This window comes from Adiantum capillus-veneris, chromosome 19 (genome assembly GCF_014529385.1).
Source record: "Adiantum capillus-veneris isolate H3 chromosome 19, ASM1452938v2, whole genome shotgun sequence".
Classification (NCBI taxonomy): Eukaryota; Viridiplantae; Streptophyta; class Polypodiopsida; order Polypodiales; family Pteridaceae; genus Adiantum; species Adiantum capillus-veneris.
In genome coordinates, this window is record NC_140949.1 from 137,254,017 (window position 1) to 137,273,840 (window position 19,824).

The 19,824-nt window shown below is 45.2% G+C and overlaps 1 protein-coding gene across 3 annotated transcripts in view; it reads left to right on the forward strand.

Moving 5' to 3' along the window:
• The first annotated feature begins 444 nt into the window (after positions 1-444).
• LOC147434938 (RHOMBOID-like protein 12, mitochondrial) overlaps positions 445-19,824 on the forward strand; it is a 193,280-nt gene continuing 173,900 nt past the window's right edge. The window contains exon 1 of one of the 3 annotated variants that reach the window (XM_086491312.1): positions 445-797. In XM_086491312.1, coding sequence (XP_086347438.1) covers positions 575-797 — 223 coding nt within the window. In that variant the 5' untranslated portion in view covers positions 445-574. The remainder of the gene's footprint in view (positions 798-19,824) is intronic. The other 2 variants (XM_086491315.1, XM_086491313.1) reach the window with 2 other exon arrangements.

Below are 19,824 nucleotides of genomic sequence, written 5' to 3' on the forward strand. Positions count from 1 at the left end.
CACTTTCCAGGCAATGTTAGCATTGCTAGTGTTAGTGGACTATCCCTTTGTGATTTGGCTTTGCTCTTGTGTTTGTTCTACCCCTCTGTGACCCAATTGAAGCGGCCAATCTATATTGTTGAAAAGGGTACATGGATGGCGATCCACGTTCCTTGGGCAATTTCACCAGACTTCCTCCTTGTAATTCTCTTGACATTTAGCTTCCAATTTTTGGGTGTTGGCAATTTTTCGGTGATTTCCCCCTAGACTTGGTGCTTTTGATTTATGTGGTAGTTTTTCTCGAGAAAGACCCTTAATGTTGCTTTGCAAACATCTTATCCTTGCTGCTGACAACTTCTCCTTCCCCTTTCATGACAAGGTACATAGATCTCAATCCATGTACTGCATTTTTATTAAGATTTCACAATAATTGTTTAAAGTCGCTGCATTCATCCATTTACAACAAGGTAGATGTCTCCATGTTGTTTGTCGAGTTTAACCAACATGCACAATGCCTCGTTGTTTTACCATGCCATCGTGAGTCTTGCAAAACCCCCTAAACCCTGGTAACGCCCACAGAGCCATCGCCTGCAAAATGATGTCTGTTTGCCGCGCTCTGCGGCAAAGGAACGGGAGTTTCCCCCCCTCAATTGCAACTTTGCTAAATGCGCACACCACAGAGTCCGAGTCCGCCTCTCGCAGCAGCTACCCAAGGATTGATGCATCCTTTCACACATCCTATGGTTTTCGAGCTGAGATACGACATCACCTCACGTGGTCACACTTGCGCGGATGTGGGCACAACCCTTGTGCTTCAGGTATGTGAGCTTCGTGAACATCATTTGTAAAGCAATGGTTTGGTGATCATCAACTCGATAACAGCATATGTGCTGTGGGTTCATGCAAGAGAGAATGCTGAACAAAATATCTATCAACATCTTCAGTGTGAGAATTTCTTAACGATAGTGGCCAACAGGGAGGCCAAGAATGAAATAATCAGTTCTAGCAAAGAGTGCGTACAAATCCACTCTCTCGGAAGATAGGCATCAAGAGTGATGTTTCCAGCATAATAAGCAAACTGCAACGCCTGACCCAACGAAAATTTGAAGTAGGGGAATGGGTCAATAGCAATGCCTTGAAACATCAAGGAGTTGCGGTGGTGCCAGATGGTCCACAGAACCAAAAATCTGACCCAACCAAAAAAGACTGTAAACTGAGACTGCAGAGACCGAAGCTCCCCAAAAAGCCAAAACCGCCTATGGAAAGTGGTCAAGGGAAAACGCAACCGAAGAGCAGTCGACACCTGCTGAATGAAGGACTAAGAGCAGTGACAACCCCACAATAAGTGCTGCACAGTCTCCTCAATATGATGACATCTGATACAATGAGAAGACGCAATATGCCGAGCACGCAACAAGCTGCCAATAGGTAAAACTCCAACCAAGCACACCACAAGAAAATACGTTCCTTCAAGGTAGTTGATTTCGCCATATACCGGCCAAGGTTTGCTTCCACCATAAGGCTGCTTCGGAGAGGACCACAACTGATTCCCATGCGGCACAATCCATGCATCAGATTGCATTAGAGCATAAACGTTGGCAGCAGAAATGCAATCCAACCTCAAGTCAGCAAGCTGCCAATAAAAAAAACGCGACTTCACATTCAAAGGAGGAAGGGGGGAAAAATCAGCAAGCATTCTCTGAATCTCCCGCCAAAGAGAAGAGTAATGGTGCCCCAAGCTAAAGCAAGATGCCGCATCAGGAAATGAAAGAACATGTCCAATATCATCTACCACTTTATGCACCTGGTATATTCCTTTTTGCGATAGAAAATAGGCATGACAAGGAGAGCCTTGAGCTAAAGTCGAGGAGAAAGTCTTGCTCCAATGCAAGCTCTTCGACCGAAGGGAATTGCCAAAAAGGTGTTGGCGGCCATGCCATTGCATATGCGAGGTGACAACCTGCCAGTCCACAATGAGAGAAGAGGTAAAGGGGCATCCTGGAATGTGTCTTTTAAGCCGCCCAAAAATAACCTCCCAATATGTTGGATGCCAATGACCAAAGGATGGTGTAACAATATGCTCACACATATGCGACACCATAAGTGTCCAAGGTTGCTTCGTTTCACCAAGATTGGTAACAACATAGCTTTCCGAGCTAGAACATGAGTGCGCAAATCCAAAATATTCAATCCGCCAAGGCGCTTGGGAGGACACAACTTGTCCAAAGACAAAAGTTGGAGACCTAAAGGCATAGAAACTACTACTTGGGTGCACTGTGAAGAGCAACCGTCACACCACAAATCCGAAAGACGGGGCAACCACCGAAATGGCTTAGAGAAAACATCTGCCAACTCAAACACACCATCCAAAACTGCAAGAAATGGGCAAGGGAAACCTAGGACTGAAAGACACCATGCGTGGTACTCCGTTGAATGGAGCACCGGTAGTCGGCTGAAGATGGAAGCCCCCTCTGAAAGAGAAGTATCCTCAAAAATACGCTCTGAGGTAGCAAGTGACTCAACCCACATCGGAATAGAGCAAACACTGACATTGAAAGCTCAAGAACTAAAGCTGAGAACTCCCCCAAAGACAGGAAGTCCCCCTCCTGCTCAACCTTGGGAAAAGAGAATGAGTACCACCAGAAAGAAATCTGAGACAACGTGGAGTAAAACTGCTTCCTCTGTAAATGAATGACAAAGCTTGAATCTCATGAAGCTCGAGACTCAAAAAGAATACACCACCTGTAAACTCGGACTACGAAGAATAGGAAGACTTGAAAGGTCGTCGCCTGAGGATCATGTTTGCCAAAGAAGCCGTTGGGTTCCAAAAAGACCTAGGTACTTAAGAAAACTCCTTGAGATCAAACCAAATGTCCACCATATCTCTGTATCTGCCCAGATCAAACCTGTAGGTACAATCCAATACAATATGCCAAACTGCATACAGACTCGGAAGAGCACATATACACCCGCTGTTGTAACTTGCTTCCTTAAAATCTTATATCTGAAAACTGTCCCTTGTACTTGTGCTGAAGAGAACATGTCCACAACTAAACTTGTGCAATCAATATCCAATACACAACATAACTCCAATACTCAGAAGAGAGAGTAAAGGAACCGGCTCGGGAAACTAGCCTGTGAAGAACGCTTGGGCTGATTTGTAACATGCCAAAGAAGCTAGACAAAAAAAACCTGCAAGGAAAGAACTTGCTATACTAGCTAGCCGTGGCCAAATCTGCACACCTGAAGAAGGCTTGCCCCCAAGGTTGGAGCTCTCCAAAGGGATGTATTGGAAGAGGCATCCAAATGTTGCTGACTGCGGGAGTAAGAACTAGATGTCCCCACTAATTGCCGACACTACGTGCAAACTTGTCATCCAAACGATCTCGACAAATCAAGAAAACTGTCCACAGAAGGTTGCAAAGTTGTCCCAAAACTGGTGTAGACTAGCTGACAAGGATCGTAAACTGTCCCACAACTGATACTGACAAGCTCACAAGAGGGCAAGAAAGTAACCAAATCTATAGGGCCACACTGCCACTGGGGAAAGGAGAAAACATGGAGAAAGAAAGGGTCCATACTTGTTATGTCCCGCTCACAGGAGAGGGGATCTGGCCCAGACGCCGTCGGGATGGACGTCCGGTGTCCGGGCGGACGTAGTGTGAACACGGCCAGTGTGGCCAACCATTGTTATAAAAGGGAGGTCAAGGCCTCATTTGCAGTTATCGACCCCCACTGGCAGAGTGCTAGTGGTTAGCCTACGAGGCTAGTATTGCACGAGGTCACCTTGAGGAGGTGGGGCTGGGTGGTATGGGACGCTCGGTCTTATAGGTGCACACCTACGTCCTCGGACGTTGGCCCTAGCACGGGGGAGCTGCCGGATGGTGGCTATGGTCGGGTGGTTCGTCCGACGCGTGCCTGTAAGAGGTCTGTGTAGCCGGGAGATCCACTCCCTGCGTTCGTTTCATGGTATCAGAGCCAGCTTGGCTATGGAATGGACCATGTGCACACCTACGGGCTGGTTAGAGTCGGATAATTACCATTTCATGCAAGTTCTCATGAAATAATTGTTTAACTGATTATTTTCTTCTCATGAGCATGTTTGCAGGTGAAATTTAATGTGCTTCTCGCTGATTTTTGACAAAATTCAGCAATTTACTAGGCAGAGTGCTGAAAATCGGTGGATTTTTATTACTATTGCTGATTTTTGATGAAAAATAGTGATTTATTTATTCATTTGCTGACTTTAGACTAAATTCAGCGAATGAAAGCTTTAATCTTTCTCTGTGCTCCTCTTCTGTGTAGTGTACAGAGAGAGAGAGAGAGAGAGAGAGAGAGAGAGAGAGAGAGCGCTACCTCTCTCCGCCTGGCTCTGGAAGTCAGCAGGGAGTTTCTCTGGTGTTCGTTTCACGACGGCAGAGAGCTGCGCTGATGCTTAGCAGAAGGAGCGCAGGCTGATTTTCCAGCGTGGACAATCCTATACATGCTGGCATTTGAGGTGGGTAGCCCTCGTGTATTGGGCACAGGTGGGCACAAGCCTTGAATCCTATTCCTTCTGAGCATGCATCGTGATCCCCTCTCTCTATGCACGCCATTTCTGCAGATTTGTTTTATAACGCTGGCAGCCTTTAGGCCTTGTGCTGTTTCTTTTTACAAAAACGTTGCCCTATTCTTTTATTATACCGGGTGGCCTTTTGTTTGAGTAACCAAGGACACTTGAGTTATTTTAAAAAAAGGGCCTGTATTTTTTTAAGAGAGTATGAAATTTGGAGGCTCTGTAAAAATCTCTTACAGATAGTGAGTTTTGGGCAGCAAAACTCAGTTTTCAGCCCTCTGCTTCTCTCCCACCGCTCCTCTCTCTCACCTGCTTGCGCTCCCGCCATCACCTACTCGCCTTCAGACGCTCACGCCGACGCGTAGAGCTACTCACAGTACAACTTTTCGCGATCGAAAAGTGCAGCAAAGGTCCCAGTTTCGTGTGAAAATTTCACGAACTTCGCCATGGATTCTTCCAGCTCGGATGTGTAGCGTGATGACGCGCCAGGTAATGTTCAAATTCCATTCACGCATGCTCTCTACACATGGATTACGAGTACTTTCTAGAGCTTCGACCAGCGTGTTACGGCTCTGGAAAACGCGAACGTTCAGACGAACATTCGCTTGGCCTCTCTCGAAGGGGTTGTGCAAGGGCTTAGTTCCCGACTTATCGCTCTGGAAAATACGGCTCAATCGACGACTGCGCGCATTTCCGAGGGTGAAACCCATCTCCAACAATTGCGGACGTAGATTGCTGCTTTTGGGCATTCACAGGGTGGTCCAACTGCCACGATTCCGTACAAAACTGCAAATTTCTCAGGGGAGGAGAAAGAATGTACGGAATTGGCTGTAAATAACTGGCTGCATCAATGGACCACGTATTTCGACCTCCATGGGGAGCATGATGAACGGAGGATTCAGACGATTCCTCTCTATCTGCGCAGTAAGGCGCTTACCTGGTGGCGCGACATGACAGAGAAGCCTATGACGTGGGCTGATTTCTGTGTGAAATTCAAGAGGGATTTTGCCAAAATGGATCCTTTGAAAGCTTACGCCAAACTGTAGAATCTTTCGATGAAAGCTTTGTCTTTTGAGAAGTACACCATGGTTTTCAAAGAAGCGCTCACCTTCTGCAAGGTGGATTCCATGCACGCTGTGCACATGTACTTACTGGGATTACATGAAGATTACCGTTGGGTCTTAATCAAGGACAAAGCCCCGAGTGACGTCGAGGATGCACTGGGAAAGGCCAGGACGTTCCATTTGATAAATGGAGCGAATTATGAGAAGAAAAGAACTGCAGACCATCAATCCGGTGAGGGCGCTTCGAGGAAGCGACCCCGATTCCAGCATAAGTCCAAATCACCGTCAAGATCTTCTCAGGAGAAGAAGAAAGCTAAAAATGCTTCCGTTGCTGATGCAGTGAAGGAGGCTTGCTTTGGATGTGGCCAGACAGGTCACCAAATCAAGGATTGCCCCAAGAAGAAGAAGACAGAGAAACCGCAAGGTCGTCCTTCGGTTCGGATTCACGAGATCTCAGGTAACGCTAATGTCATTCAAGTTGAAATCCATCACTTAGCGCACATCTAATGCACTAATTGTACTTTTAGCACCAAAGTGTTTGGGTAAGCACGATCTTCTCCGTTTTCCTGGGAAGATCAATGGTCACAACATGATCGTACTCCTTGATAATGGAAGCTCACACAATTTTGTGGATGCAAAATTGGAGCAAAAATTGAGCCTGCGGACGCGGGACAGTGACCATGAGTATCGTGTGAAGATGGCTCGTGGCGAGGATACGGATGTATGGAATCGGATGGTTCCAGATTTGTTGCTCGAGCTAGCTGATTACAAAGAGAACCTGGATTTCCACATCATGTGCCTGGACAGAGCAGATGTTATTTTAGGAATTCCATGGTTTTATGATAAACAAGACTCTTTGTATATAGACTATGTACATCACTCTTGTTTTTGTTAAGCAGGACATGCTTCATGTATCTATGTCCTTTGTAATCAGAATTCTGTAATTAATGGTTTTGCAATACCAGTTGTGACTGCTTTGGAAATGTATAAAGATACAAAGTCTTCTGATGTTAACTTTTATCAATGTGTACCATCTGCTTGATTTGATTTATTAGTGCTTTGTACTTCTGTCACTGAATTTCGTAAAAATGTATCATGTTCTTTAGTTGAACTTGGGGACTCGGATGAATTCAACCTTATCCGAGAAATCATGACAGATTTTAAGGATGTTTTTTTTTATGATCTACCTCTTGGCTTGCCGCCTTCGAGAGGAGTAGATCATGGCATTGAGTTGGTGGTTGTTAGTGAGCCCTTCTCAAAGCAACCCTAACGGTTTAGCAAAACCAAGGAGGACGAGATTTAGCGACAGCTAAAAGAGTATCTCGAGAGGGGTTTTGTTCGGCCAAGTAAATCCTCGCGGGGAGCGCCAGTGTTGCTTTCTTGAAAGAAGGATAACACTATGCGCTACTGCGTGGATTACAAAGGGTTGAATAAGCTCATTGTCAAGAATAAGTATCCGCTCTCACGCATGGACGATCTGATAGATCCGCTCCATGGAGCATTGTACTTTACGAAGATAGACCTGCGATCAGGCCATCACCAGATACGGATCAAACTGGAAGATATTCCTAAGACAGGTTTCCATACGCGTTATGGTCACTATGAGTTTTTGGTCTTGCCTTTTGGTCTGACCAATGCTCCAGCTACGTTTCAACAGATGATGAATGATCTGCTGAGACCGTTTCTAGGCAGCTTCGTTGTATTTCTCGATGACATCTTGATCTACAGCCTAAGTTTGTCTGAGCACTTAGCGCATATACGCGCTGTTCTCGAAGTACTGAGAAGTAAGAAGCTTTACGCTAAGTCTTCTAAGTGTGAATTCTTTAGGAAAGAGCTTCTTTACTTGGGTCACATCATTACTCGCGATGGAATTCGCGTCGACCCTGAAAAATTGGATAAAGTGCGAAATTGGCCCATTCTGAAGAATGTGCGCCAAGTAAAGTCCTTTTTATGCTTTATTGGATTCTTTCGCAAGTTTATCAAGGACTACTCTAAAGTTGCTGCTCCGCTTACGCAACTTTTAAAAGGAGGGGTGAAAGGGCCGAAGACTTCGGGTCCTCACTGTAAAGATAATCCCCTTGTTGTTTGGAATGAGCGTCTCGACGAGAGCTTTCGGACACTAAAGCACTTGGTGATTACTACGACAATATTGCACATTGTGGATCCTAACAAACCGTTTGTGGTTGAGACAGATGCTAGTGATTATGCCATTGATGCGGCATTATACCAGGATGGACGTCCTGTTGCGTTTGAAAGTAAGAAGCTATCTGATGCTGAAATCCGTTATCCAACGTATGAGAAGGAGCTTTACACCGTAGTCCACGCCTTGAGGAAATGGCGGCACTACTTGTATGGCTCTACGTTTGTTGCATGGACAAATCATCACTCCTTGCGCTATATCTGTGATCAGGGTGATTTCAAAGGCCGGAAGGCTAGATGGGTTGAGCTTATGCAATAGTTTGACTTTGAGATCCGTTATAGAAAAGGACCCAGCAATCGAATTGCCGATGCACTCAGCAGGATTCTTGAGGTTAATGCCTTGTCTATGGCTGAAATCTCGACGGATTTCTATCTCTCTCCCCGAGGGCTATGTCATTCCAATGGCCATTTTGGCAAGATATAGAATGAGGTCGAATGTAAGGTGCAGTGGAATGAATGTTGAACTTTGCTCAAGATAAGTGCTCCGAACTGTGCTCAAGGTTCCTTTTATTTACGGAAGGGAGAGCCTTTCGTTCCTTTAGTGAGAGAGTGCAATGGACACAAAGAAAGTGGTGAACACTGTGAATGAAGGTGCTGAGACTGAGAGATAGAGAGAGAAGAATACGACACCCGAATGTTATCAAACCCTCCTCCGAAGGCCCCACTCTCTATGGCGAGAGTGGTCTACTATTGATTGCACAAATCTCTAGAATGCTTGGACTTGCCGCCAACGATGTCGACGACGATGAGGACGATGACAAGACGGGCTGAAATCTGAAAATGCTAAGGGCTGAAATCTGCAAATCTTTATCTGCTGAATTTGACTCTATGTCGATGACGATGTCGATGACGATGATGCGACGACGACGCGCTGAAAACGCAGATGCTGAAATCTGCGTTTTCTGGGCTGAATCTGCAAACTTCGCGGGATCTGACCGTGCGGCGAGGATTTGCTGCGGGAAGGTGAGATCTGCGAGGTTCGGGACTTCTTCTGCGGGTTCTAACTGCTGAAAACTGAAAACGCTGATCTATGGGCTGATTCCGTCGTGAAGATCTGCAAAAACGCTGAGGTTGATCTGCAAACCAAAAACGTTAGGCTGATTTGAAGTCTTCTGCAAAAATGCTAGGCTTCTGCGATGTCTTGCTGTCGCCGGGTTGGTCTGCAATGCAAAACGCTGGGGCTGCTCTGCAATGGAGAAAAACGTCTTAAGCAAGTCGGAAAGAAGTGTCCTAAATTGTCTTTCAGAATGTATGGTCCATTTCTTGTCATTAAAAAGATCAATGAGGTTTCTATGAACAATTGCCTAACTCATGGTCAATGCACAACGTTTTCCATGTTTCTTGGTTGAAAGTGTTTCAAGGTACACCTCCAAAGGATATTTTCGAAGAAGAACCCGAGATCATCGATGTCACGTGCACATCTAACCTCATGTGCATGTGGACAAGCTACCTCATGTCAAGTGACACATCCAACCCTATGTGTCCGTGGACAAGCTACAACATGATCAGGGTCAGTCCAGTCAGTCTAGATTTAGAAGTGATCTGGCACTTTTGTGAGTCCATTCGTAGACCGTGCATGCCCAGTCACTTAGTATAGATGCATATCCTCTGGTTGCACACAGCCTGATCATAAGCATTCCCATCAGAATCGGCTAGTGCATTTAGCCTATTTTACCTATTTTTGACATTTTTCACTTATTATTTTTAAGTGACTTTTGTTGGAAAGTAGGTAGGGCAATTTTGCTAAGTTTGTATATAAGCAAACTAGAGCTAGCACTATTTGGTAGAAGAGGCAACAGAAGCCAAGCTCAACAGGCAACTTCTCAACAAGACCTTGGCGGTTTCCCCCACCAAGCAAGAAGAATCACCCTAGCGTTTTCTCATCAGCAGATCACCGCGATGGAAGACCCCAGTGCATAGCGTTTTTGCATCAGCATCCTCGCCAACGAAGCAGCACCCCCTAGCGTTTTTGGAAAACATCATAGCTGGTGTTTTTGCCTCATGACACCATCGCCACAGATTCTTACAGCTAGCATTTTTGCAAAGCTCAACATACCTAGCGTTTTGACAGTTTTCAGCCACAGCCTGCAACGTTTTTCAGCCATGAAGTACCTGCAGTTTCCAACCCTCAAAGAGTAGCAGATTCAGCCCGGTAAGAACCTCAGTTTTCAGCCTTAATGAACCTCAGTTTTCAGTCTTAATGAACCTCAGTTTTCAGCCCTAAACTTGCAGATTTTCAGCGACAAAGATCCGTAGAAACAGCCCCCCAAATCAGCGTTTTTGGACTAGCAGCAGATTTCAGCCCATAGCGTTTTTGGACAGCAGTAGAAAGATTGCAGATTTCAGCCCTTAGGTCGGTCTCGTCATCACCGTCGTCATCGTCGACATAGCCTAGACTTGCATCAGTCTCATGCATTCCATTTGTACCAGATTGTGCAATCATAAGTAGACCACTCTGGCCGACGAGAGTGGGGCCTTCGGAGGAGGGTTTTACGTCTCTGGTGTCGTATCTGTCTTCTCTCTCTATCTCTCAGTCTCATACACTTGCACGCATAGTGTCCATTCACTTTGTTTGTGATCATAGCACTCTCTCATTAAGAACGGAAGGGCTCTACCTTCCATAAGAACAAAAGGAACCTTGAGCACAGTTCGGAGCACTCATCTTGAGCAAAGTTCAAACATTCATTCCGCTGCCCCTAACATTGGTATCAGAGCTTTTGCAGTGTTCTGTATCACTCAAAGAAAGAACCACAAGAACCATATAATTTTTTTTTTTGCTTGTTGAGGTCGCATGAACCAAAGTTCACTTGGGCGTGTCGATTCCTAATCGTGTTTTTGAAGAGTGACAGGAATCCCAAGAAAGAAGGGCTTGTCCAGCCTCCCCTTGTGTCTCTTTTCACTCATTGAGAGCGGACCGTGCACTTAGCGGCCGGCCAATCGACGTGAGGTGGGAAATAGCAACCTTGGTGTGAGCGCAAGGCCACCAAGGGGTGCGCCCGCGGAAAGGAGTAGAACTCGGATGAAGAGAAGATCCTTCTCGACCACAGATTGCAAGTGAAAGAAGAACCTCAAGAACCCAAGAACCTCAAGACCCTTAAGAACCTCAAGAACCTCGACCCAACTTTTAGCAGCTATATAAGCAGACAAGGGGCGCCCATTTCTAGCAGAAGAAGCAGCAGAAGAAGCTCACACGACTTGCAGTGCGACTTCTCAGCAAGACTGACAGAAGACTCTCTAGCGTTTTCAGACAACAGAGGCAGCCATCGTTTTGGATTCCATTCATCAACGTTTTCTACAACAGAACCTCCCTAGCGTTTTCTCCAGTAGCAGATCAGCTTGGTGATAATTCTGGCCTCTCGTAGTCCAGAGGAAACTAGTGACAAAAGCGTCTGCCTTCGGTTTTTGGGTGCATAGTCTTGGTCGTTCTTCTTGTATACTTTTTTGGTGTATGAGGGGAGCGGCCAGGCGTGCCCTACCCGACTTTGAAAACAAAACAAAAAAATATCAGCCTGGTGTTTTCAGTTACTGATCAAGCCTAGTGTTTTGTAGATTCCCGACGCCAGATCAGCCAAGACCATTAGCGTTTTCAGTTTTCAGCACTTAGCCTTTGCAAATCTAGACCCTAGCCTCGCAGATCTCACCTACCCGCAGTAGATCCTCGTCGTATCGTCGAGTCAGCCAGCGTTTACAGTTGCAGCCCGTTGTTTTCAGATTTCAGCATCTGCATTTTCAGCCCACCGTTGTCGAGTCGTCTTCATCGCCATCCTCGTTGACACAGTGTTAGTATTCAGCAAGAAGTCAGTGGTTTGCAGATTTCAGCATTTCAGCATTTCAGCCCTAGCGTTTTCAGTTTGTCGGCCCGTCCTCGTCGTCATCATTGTTGTCGCATCGTCGGCAAGTCAATTGCATCTAGACCATTGTACCAGATTTGTGCAATCTATAGCATAGACCTCTCGCCATAGAGAGAGGGGCCCTTGGAGGAGGGTTTGAGAACCGTTTGGTGTCGTATTCTTCTCTCTCTCTTTCTCTCAGTCTCAACATCTTTATTCACAGTAGCATTCACTTTGTTTGTGATCATTGCATTCTCTTAAAAAAAACGGAAGGCTCTCCCTTCCATAAGTAAAAGGGACCCTTGAGCGTAGTTCGGAGCACTCATCTTGAGCAATATCAACATTCACCTCTGTTGCACCTTACATAGAAACATAAAACCGCCGCTGATGAACACTACCCCCGCAAATAACCATCCCGGTCCGGGCCATGAGCTATTCAACAACTCTCTCATCACTCCTCGCACATAGCCTAAAAAGGTCTGGGCGGGGAGATATAGAGGCCTTTTACAACCAAACGCCCCCCTGACTGCAGCTGCATCATTTGGAGCTTCAAGCATACAATGAAACACTCCCCAGACATCCCGTTTGCTTTCCGAGGTTCAGACAATATCTCACTTCTCCACCCGAGAGTAAAATCACCAATCATTGAATCCAGTATTAAAACCAGAGTCAAAACAATTCAAATAAGCACCAAGACAGTTTCAAAAACATAAAGCCGCCGCTGATGAACACTACCCCGCAAATAACTATCTCGGTCCGGGCCATGAGCTATTCAACAACTCTCTCATCACTCCTCCCACATAACCTAAAAAGGTCCGGGTCGAGAGATATAGAGGCCTTTTACAACCAAACGTCTCCCTGACCGCAGCCTGCGTCGTTTGGAGGTTCAAGCATACAACGAAACACTCCCCAGACATCCCGTTTGCTTCATTCCGAGGTTCAGACAATACCAATACAACATTTCTCACTTCTCCACCCGAGAGTAAAATCACCAATCATTGAATCCGATATTAAAACCAGAGTCAAAACAATTCATATCAGCACCAAGACAGGTTCAAACCAGATACTATTCATTTCAAACAAATTCCAAATAGGATCACCAAACAAGTTCTCAAATAGAACTCAAACTTAAAAAGCAATCTCGACATTGGTTGAGCTCGAAAAGCCGACTGGCTTTCCATCCTGAAACCTGTACCTACTATCAAGATTAGGATTAGAATTCTTTCATAAGGTCGTAGCCGATTGCAACATGGTCCAAAAGCGCTTGAATAGTCGAAGCAAGCCTCAAAAGACAATGTTCTTGTGGCCGTGATGGTAGCCCCAAGATATACCAATCACATCGGACCTCCAAGGTTATCAGCTCGAGAAGAGACACCTGTTGAGAAATGTCGCAAATTTTCAAGTTTAAATTTGTTGGGCTTTTCGTGGCAACCCGTTTAGGATACCCCACTCTGCCAGAAGTTGCAATCCGGAGAAAGATGTTTGAAGGCATGTAACTTCGGGCAGAAATTTTCTTGAAAGCTTGCCAAGTCCTTGGAGTGTGCGGTTTGGTAGCTATGATATGAACATCCACCACTTCATGGCACTGCCTTTGAGAAAAACAACAGCTTGAAAAATCGTTGATCCTTCTTTGCAAGTGATCTTTATGGCTTATGCCCGATAAGAGAGTGATGAAGACGAGAGCGCGCCCAGTAAGTCCAGGGTCTGGGCACGCAGGTTCTTTAATAAAATTCCCTGCACAAAGATTCTTGCTCTGTTTGCTCTTTTTTAGGATCCGTATGCTTTCAGAAAAAGCACACGCTTGAAGCTCTGGTACCAATGTCACGGGAGACGGGCACCACGTGCCAACAGAAAAGAACAGACTGAACCGACTTTTAGCACTTCGAATAACAACTGAAGTGAAAGAGAGAGACACACGAGACGAGGAGTGGCGGTGTTTCACCACAAAGAGTACTGGTCCCAAACCTTGGTGCCTCTTTTAGTATTTGCTTATATTGCTTGAACTTGGTACAATGTCGATACTCATGCTCTGCAGCTTCACCCAGAAGAGTGTCAGAGATTGAGCCTTGTGCACATATTTAAAGGCCCTTGGCCTGTGAAAAGCAGTTTACATGAAAAGCTTCAAACTCAAAATCATATGGCCCCAAAAGCATCCAATGTTGCCAGTGCGTTTTACGAAAATCCGTACATGTGCCACGTCAACAAAGCCAACGTGAATTGGGGAAATCTGTTTGTATAGTTTCCACATCATCAGCTCGCTACGCAAGAGATTGTGAGTGTGTCACAAAATGATGACGTGGCATGAGTGCCCGCTGACTACTGATGTGACCACTGTATGGACAGGTGACCTGGCTAATAAGTCCGGGGCCGGGACACGAAGATTCTTTCACAAAAGCCTGCGTGTGCTGCAAAAAGGATCGGATTCTCTGTAGAAGAAGAATTTTTCTGTGCTCTGATACCACTGTAACCGGCTTGGACACCCCAAGTCAAGATTCTGTCGCGCCACAACAGAGATTCACTTCAAAACACTTCACAAACTTAACAGTCGACACAGCTCGGCATAGTTCCGTGCCAAGAGAGATAGGCCCCAAAGACTGGCCCCCCTTTCGGTAATTTTTATATATTAATCTTTGAGCAAAGTACAATTGCCCGTAGGTGCTCACTCTCAGACTTTGCGTCGAGATGCTCTGAGAAGTGAGCCCCCTTGTGTCACTTATAAACATTACAAGGGGTGCTAAAAGCAGAGCCCCAAAAGCTTCAAACTTAATAACAATAATCCCTCAAAAGCATCTGGCTCAAAACCTGCAAGTAAAATCAGCCAGCGCAAAGAGAGGAATTCTGTACAGGCTACCACGTTAGCACCTGTTAGCGCAAAACGCGGAAATCCGTACTGTCTGCCACATGAACATGTCAGTGCAAATTTCGGAAATCCGTACAGTGAGCCAGCACCTTCTGATCAGAGATGTAAGACTTCAATAAATCCAGAACAACTGAATTTGCAATCTTAGATTTCCCATCTGTCTGCGGGTGGAATGATGACGAGAACTGCAAGCGTGTGCCAATGTTCTCCCAAATAGCCCTCCAAAACAAACTCGTGAACCGGGGATCTCTGTCGGAGACTATTATCTCAAGCATGCCATGTAATCAAAATATCTGTACAATGAACAGTCTCGCTAAATGTCCCGTTGATTGTTTTCTTCATTGGAAAGAAATGAGCTTGCTTACTAAATTTGTCAATGACAATCCAAATGCCATCGTGCCTACTCTGTGTCTTCGCGAGATAAAATATGAAATCCATTGCAATACTTTCCCAGGGGCGGGTGGGAATGGGTAAAGGTTGTAGTAATCCCTGTGCCTTATGCCTGTCAAACTTGACCTTTTGGCATACCGAACAATTGCGAACAAAGTCGTCCACATCCTTCTTGAGTCTCAGCCAAAAGAAATAACGCTCCATACCTCTCAAGGTGGTGTCCATGCTGCGGTGATGCGTAAAAGGTAAGACAATGGCACTCAGTCAGAACCTTTTCCCTCAACGGCTGTGTAACACACAACATTGTTTTCTTCATCAAGTAGCCATCCCATATGGAATACCTTGACAGTATCTCCCCATTATGTATCCGAGTAAACACATCGGAAAAATCCGGATTGGTGGTGTACTGATCAACCATATCCTCGAAGCTTCTATGATGAATCGTGGAAATAGCCAAGACTAGGGGCTTCCGAGACAATGCATTTGTTACTAAGTTTTTCTGTCCCTGAACATGGACAATCTAGCAGTGAAAATGTGACAAGATGTTAGCTCACCGCGTTTGCTTTTCCAAAAGCTACTTCTGTGACAAGAAGTAGCGTAAACTCCGATGATCAGTAGAGACCGTGAAATCGGCTCCGAGTAGGTAATGTCGCCACTGAGTAAGAGCATGGATCACTGCCAATAGCTCTTTCTCATAAATCTGTGTTGTCAATTCAGGTCTTGAAAACAATCTATTTTCATAAGCAATTACATGGCCTTCTTGCATTAAGACCTCCCAGACTACGATCAAAAGCATCAAAATAGGCTTTAAATGGCTTATGCAAGTCTGACAAAGCCAATACTGGTCCAGTAGTCAGTTTTTCCTAAAGTGTCTGAAAGGCAGTCACCTCTGTCGCTCCCCACGAGAAAGGGACTTCGTTTTGAGTCAAAAAGTGCAAAGGCGAAGCTATCTCTGAAAACTTCCGAATGAGCTACCGGTAGTAAGAACACAAGCTCAAAAAGCTTCTAACTTCAGGTCAATCGCGGAGATTGTCACTTTTGGCCGAACCATCTGTACCCTTTTTGCTGAGACGATGTGTCCCAAGAAATGTATCTTAGGCAAGAAAAACTCGCTCTTTTTCACATTTATAAGCAATTTATGCTTCCTCAGTGTCTAAAAAACCCACAAATGATCGTGACTCTTTGCAAATAAAAAACGTGGTCCTGAAAGCTGTCTTGTAGACATCTCCAGGAGCAATACAGATCTGATGATAATCACTTTTCAAATCAATTCGGCAAGTAGAATTCTGAAGTTCGAGTATATCATCAATCCTCGTAATGTGGAAATCTGTTCTGGTTCATTATTTCTTTATTTTGGCCTTGGCTAACTCTGTAAGGTGGCCGGTTTGGTGGTGTACTACCAGGATTCAATCATGTGATCTTCACGACGTAAAGGAGGCAACTCGCTTCGTACGCCTTCAGAGAAACAGTTAGCCCCTATTGTAGAAAATCTTGTGGTTCTTTTTCAAGGTCAAACATATTGGACCTTCAATCATCATTCAGTTCTCTCAAGAAAATCGAGTAAAGGAAATGAATTTCATTAAATACAATCTCCTTGCCCTTCATTTGTCAAAGTCACTTTCTTAGCACGATAGTCAACCACAGCGTTGTTCTTGTGGTACCAAGGGATTCCTAGGAGGATGTCACACCCTTCCAAAGGCATGATGAAAAAGTCCTTGTGCCCTAAATACACTTGACAATGCAAACGAAGTTTGCCAATGATCGGTGTAATGGCAACATCCCGTCCGAGTGCCGCTAGAATTGCCTCCGCCTGCGGCCTCGGCCTGTCGAGCGTAATTCCAAGTCAAGCCGCCAATTCAAGTGAGAAGAAGTAGTCTTTCGCTCCCCCATAAAGAAAATGAGGGCCTCCTGATCTTTCACTTTGCCCCAAGCTCGACAAAGTTTTGTACTTTCATTCTATCTGACTTGGGTCGGTTCCCATGCAATATGGTACCACTTCTGCTTTCATCTTGCCTTTTCTGCCATGGTCCTCTGATGCTCTAGAACTCTCTGGCCTGTCTTAAGTTTGTCCTTGTTGTGCCTTTTTGGGGCACTTTGTGGAGATGTGCCCTGGCTCCTCACAACCAAAACACTTCCCCTCTTTGAGATAGTTAAAGGTGCTCCGAAGGTTCCACCCTTTCTTAGCACTAAAAACAAGATTTTTGAAGCCGACCAGTACACGAGGGACTTGGACACTACTCTTGCCAAGGTTCAACAGGCTTTAGAGAAATCTCAAGAACGACATAATAGGCAGCAAATCAACATCGATGAGATTTGAAATCAAAGAAAGACGATTGGGTGCTCTTACGTTTTGAGAAGGCACGTCTAAGGAAACGAAAGGGAAAGGAGCCGCTTTTTCCAAAGCTTAGCATGAGGTATTATGGCCGTTTCTAGATTAAAGAAAAGATAAATGTTGTCTCCTTTCGACTCAAGTTGCTCGATACTTGGAAGATTCACAATGCATTCCATGTGAGTCTCTTGAAACCTTTTAAAGGTGATGTGCCCGTTGATGAGGAGCCTGATGAGCAACCCGAAGTGGAAGAGAGCGAGGATATACTCGTTCCTGCACAAATTTTGGCACACAAGGAAAGAAAGCTGAAAGGTAAAGTGATTCGGCGTTTCTTGGTTAAATTCAAGAACTATTTGGCATTAGATGTGAAGTGGATGGAGGAGGAGGACCTAGCAAATACTCCTCAGATTTTGGACCTTTACCTTGAAGCATTCGGTTTAGCATAGTCTACTCCGATTGAACCCCGAACTTAACAAGCTTGAATCTGGTGTAGCGGTTTTGCACAAGAGGGGAGTCACTCCGCTCCTTTGTCAACAGATTACCTCGATCGACTAAGGTCATTGATGTCCCCTTTGGGTTTCAGCGCAAAAAGCGGAATTTTAGTGTTAAATTTGTGAAGTGTTTTGAAGTGAATCTTTGCTATGTCGCGTCAAAATCTTGACTTGAGGTGTCCAAGTTTGCTACATTGTGTGTGGTTTTGCTTTATTTTATTGCCTTTAGGTCCCCTAGGCCCTATTGGACTGGGTCCTTTAAATTGGCGGGAACTCTTCTGTTGAAATAAGACACTCGGCAAGACTTTGCAAGTGGGTAAATCTTCTTTTGCTGCTTCTGCTTCTTCACTTAGGGTTTAGACCCCTCGATCGGGATGTGGAGTGTGGCTGAGTTCATCAGTGACTTGACAAGTCAGCAGTTTGTGACAATTTCGGCACACGTGAATGGTCTTGCAAATACTGCAATTCTCACTAACCAATACCATTGCCAGTCTCATCAAGCACTTGACTGGTATTGGAACGACAAACAACTGTAAAGGGTGCAAGAAAGTGCCACAAAATATCAGAGATCAGCTTATTGCAGAGAATCTTCGTGCGATGGAAACAACTGAAAAATCAAAAGGAACGCAACACACGCAGGATACCCTCCATGATACTCTTCTTTGGGAGTTCAGAGCATCTTCACACCACTTGAGTCGCGGTCTTCTCGTAACATGTAGAGGGCTTGCATCATGGTGGAGGATGATGACTGTGATATTCATGTCCCTAAGCAAACCACTTAGCTCTCTCGTGTGAATTCTTTGTCTTCGGTTAAAGAGCATTGGAAAGTAGCAGAGATGGAGATTGCTCATACTCTTATTTAGTGCAACATCTCCTTCAATGTTTTGAGAATCGACCAATGGAAGAGAATCCTCGTCGCCTCTCTGCAGCTGTTCGTCTGCAAGCCATGTAAGATGCAGTGATGCATGTAACCAAATGGGACGCGGGATCGCCTGAACCAATGTGTGTCCAAACATCCTGAATCAACTGAGACAACGAAGCATCATGCAGCACCAAGTCCCGTATACAGATCCTCGTCTAGGTATAGAAGAGGTTTCAAATCTCAAATGCAAAGAAACTAGGGCATGATCAGAAAGCACTGTGCCAAACCAAATCGTAATTGTCCCACCATGAGATGCTGCCTAAGGGCCCACATAAAGTCTATCTAGTCGCTCAAGCAGACAATCGGATTGCCTTTTAAAGCCCCACAAAAACGGCAATGTTTGTGGAGTGCGAGCCACAGATGTAGTACGCCAGGAATCTATACCAGATATCGCTGAAAGGAATTTGTCCCAAGCATCTCTCTCACAGGGTGCTACATATGGTAAGGATGGAGGCTGATGGCTCGCCAGTCCTCAATGGTCCACACGCTGTTGAAATCACCACCAATAACCCACAAATCCACAATAGGCAATACATTTACAATCTGTTGCCAAAACTCGGTTCTCTCATGAGCTGAAGTGGGGGCATAGATGCAGATCACACCAACTAAGGTATCATCAATCTTTAGAGTAATTTACATCGCTCTACCATGCACTTAGGTACCATGGTCATGTACACATTGGCACCAACGAGGTCCCACAGAAATGCATACACCACTCCTAAAATACCACTGTCCAATGGCAGTTTCCCAAACTATATGAGAATACCATTGTCCAATGGCAGTTTCCCAAACTACATGAGAACTTCCCACATTTAGGATAATCGTCTATACATAACTTGTGCTCCTGCACATGGAGTATATCCACATCTCGATCTACATGAGAACGCAAATCTCTACGAAGTAAATTTTTGTCTGGGACCACTGATGCTAGTGAGATGCAAACCATTGACATTCCAAGTGACAATATGTAAATCCATGTGTCAACCAATGACGAGTCCAAAACCTCAAGAGGCGTAGAGGAAGTGTGTCAATGGCTACAAGACTAAGGATCAATGCCGAGCTCTCTCGATCCCTGGGTGAAGCCTTGGAACAAGAGCCAATGGAAGCACATCCTCATCATGCGGTAGTGGTCGTAGAAGCTGCCCTGGGGCAAAGGTGCGAGCAGCTGTAAACCAAGAACCAGCATAGTCAGAAGAGCATCCCAG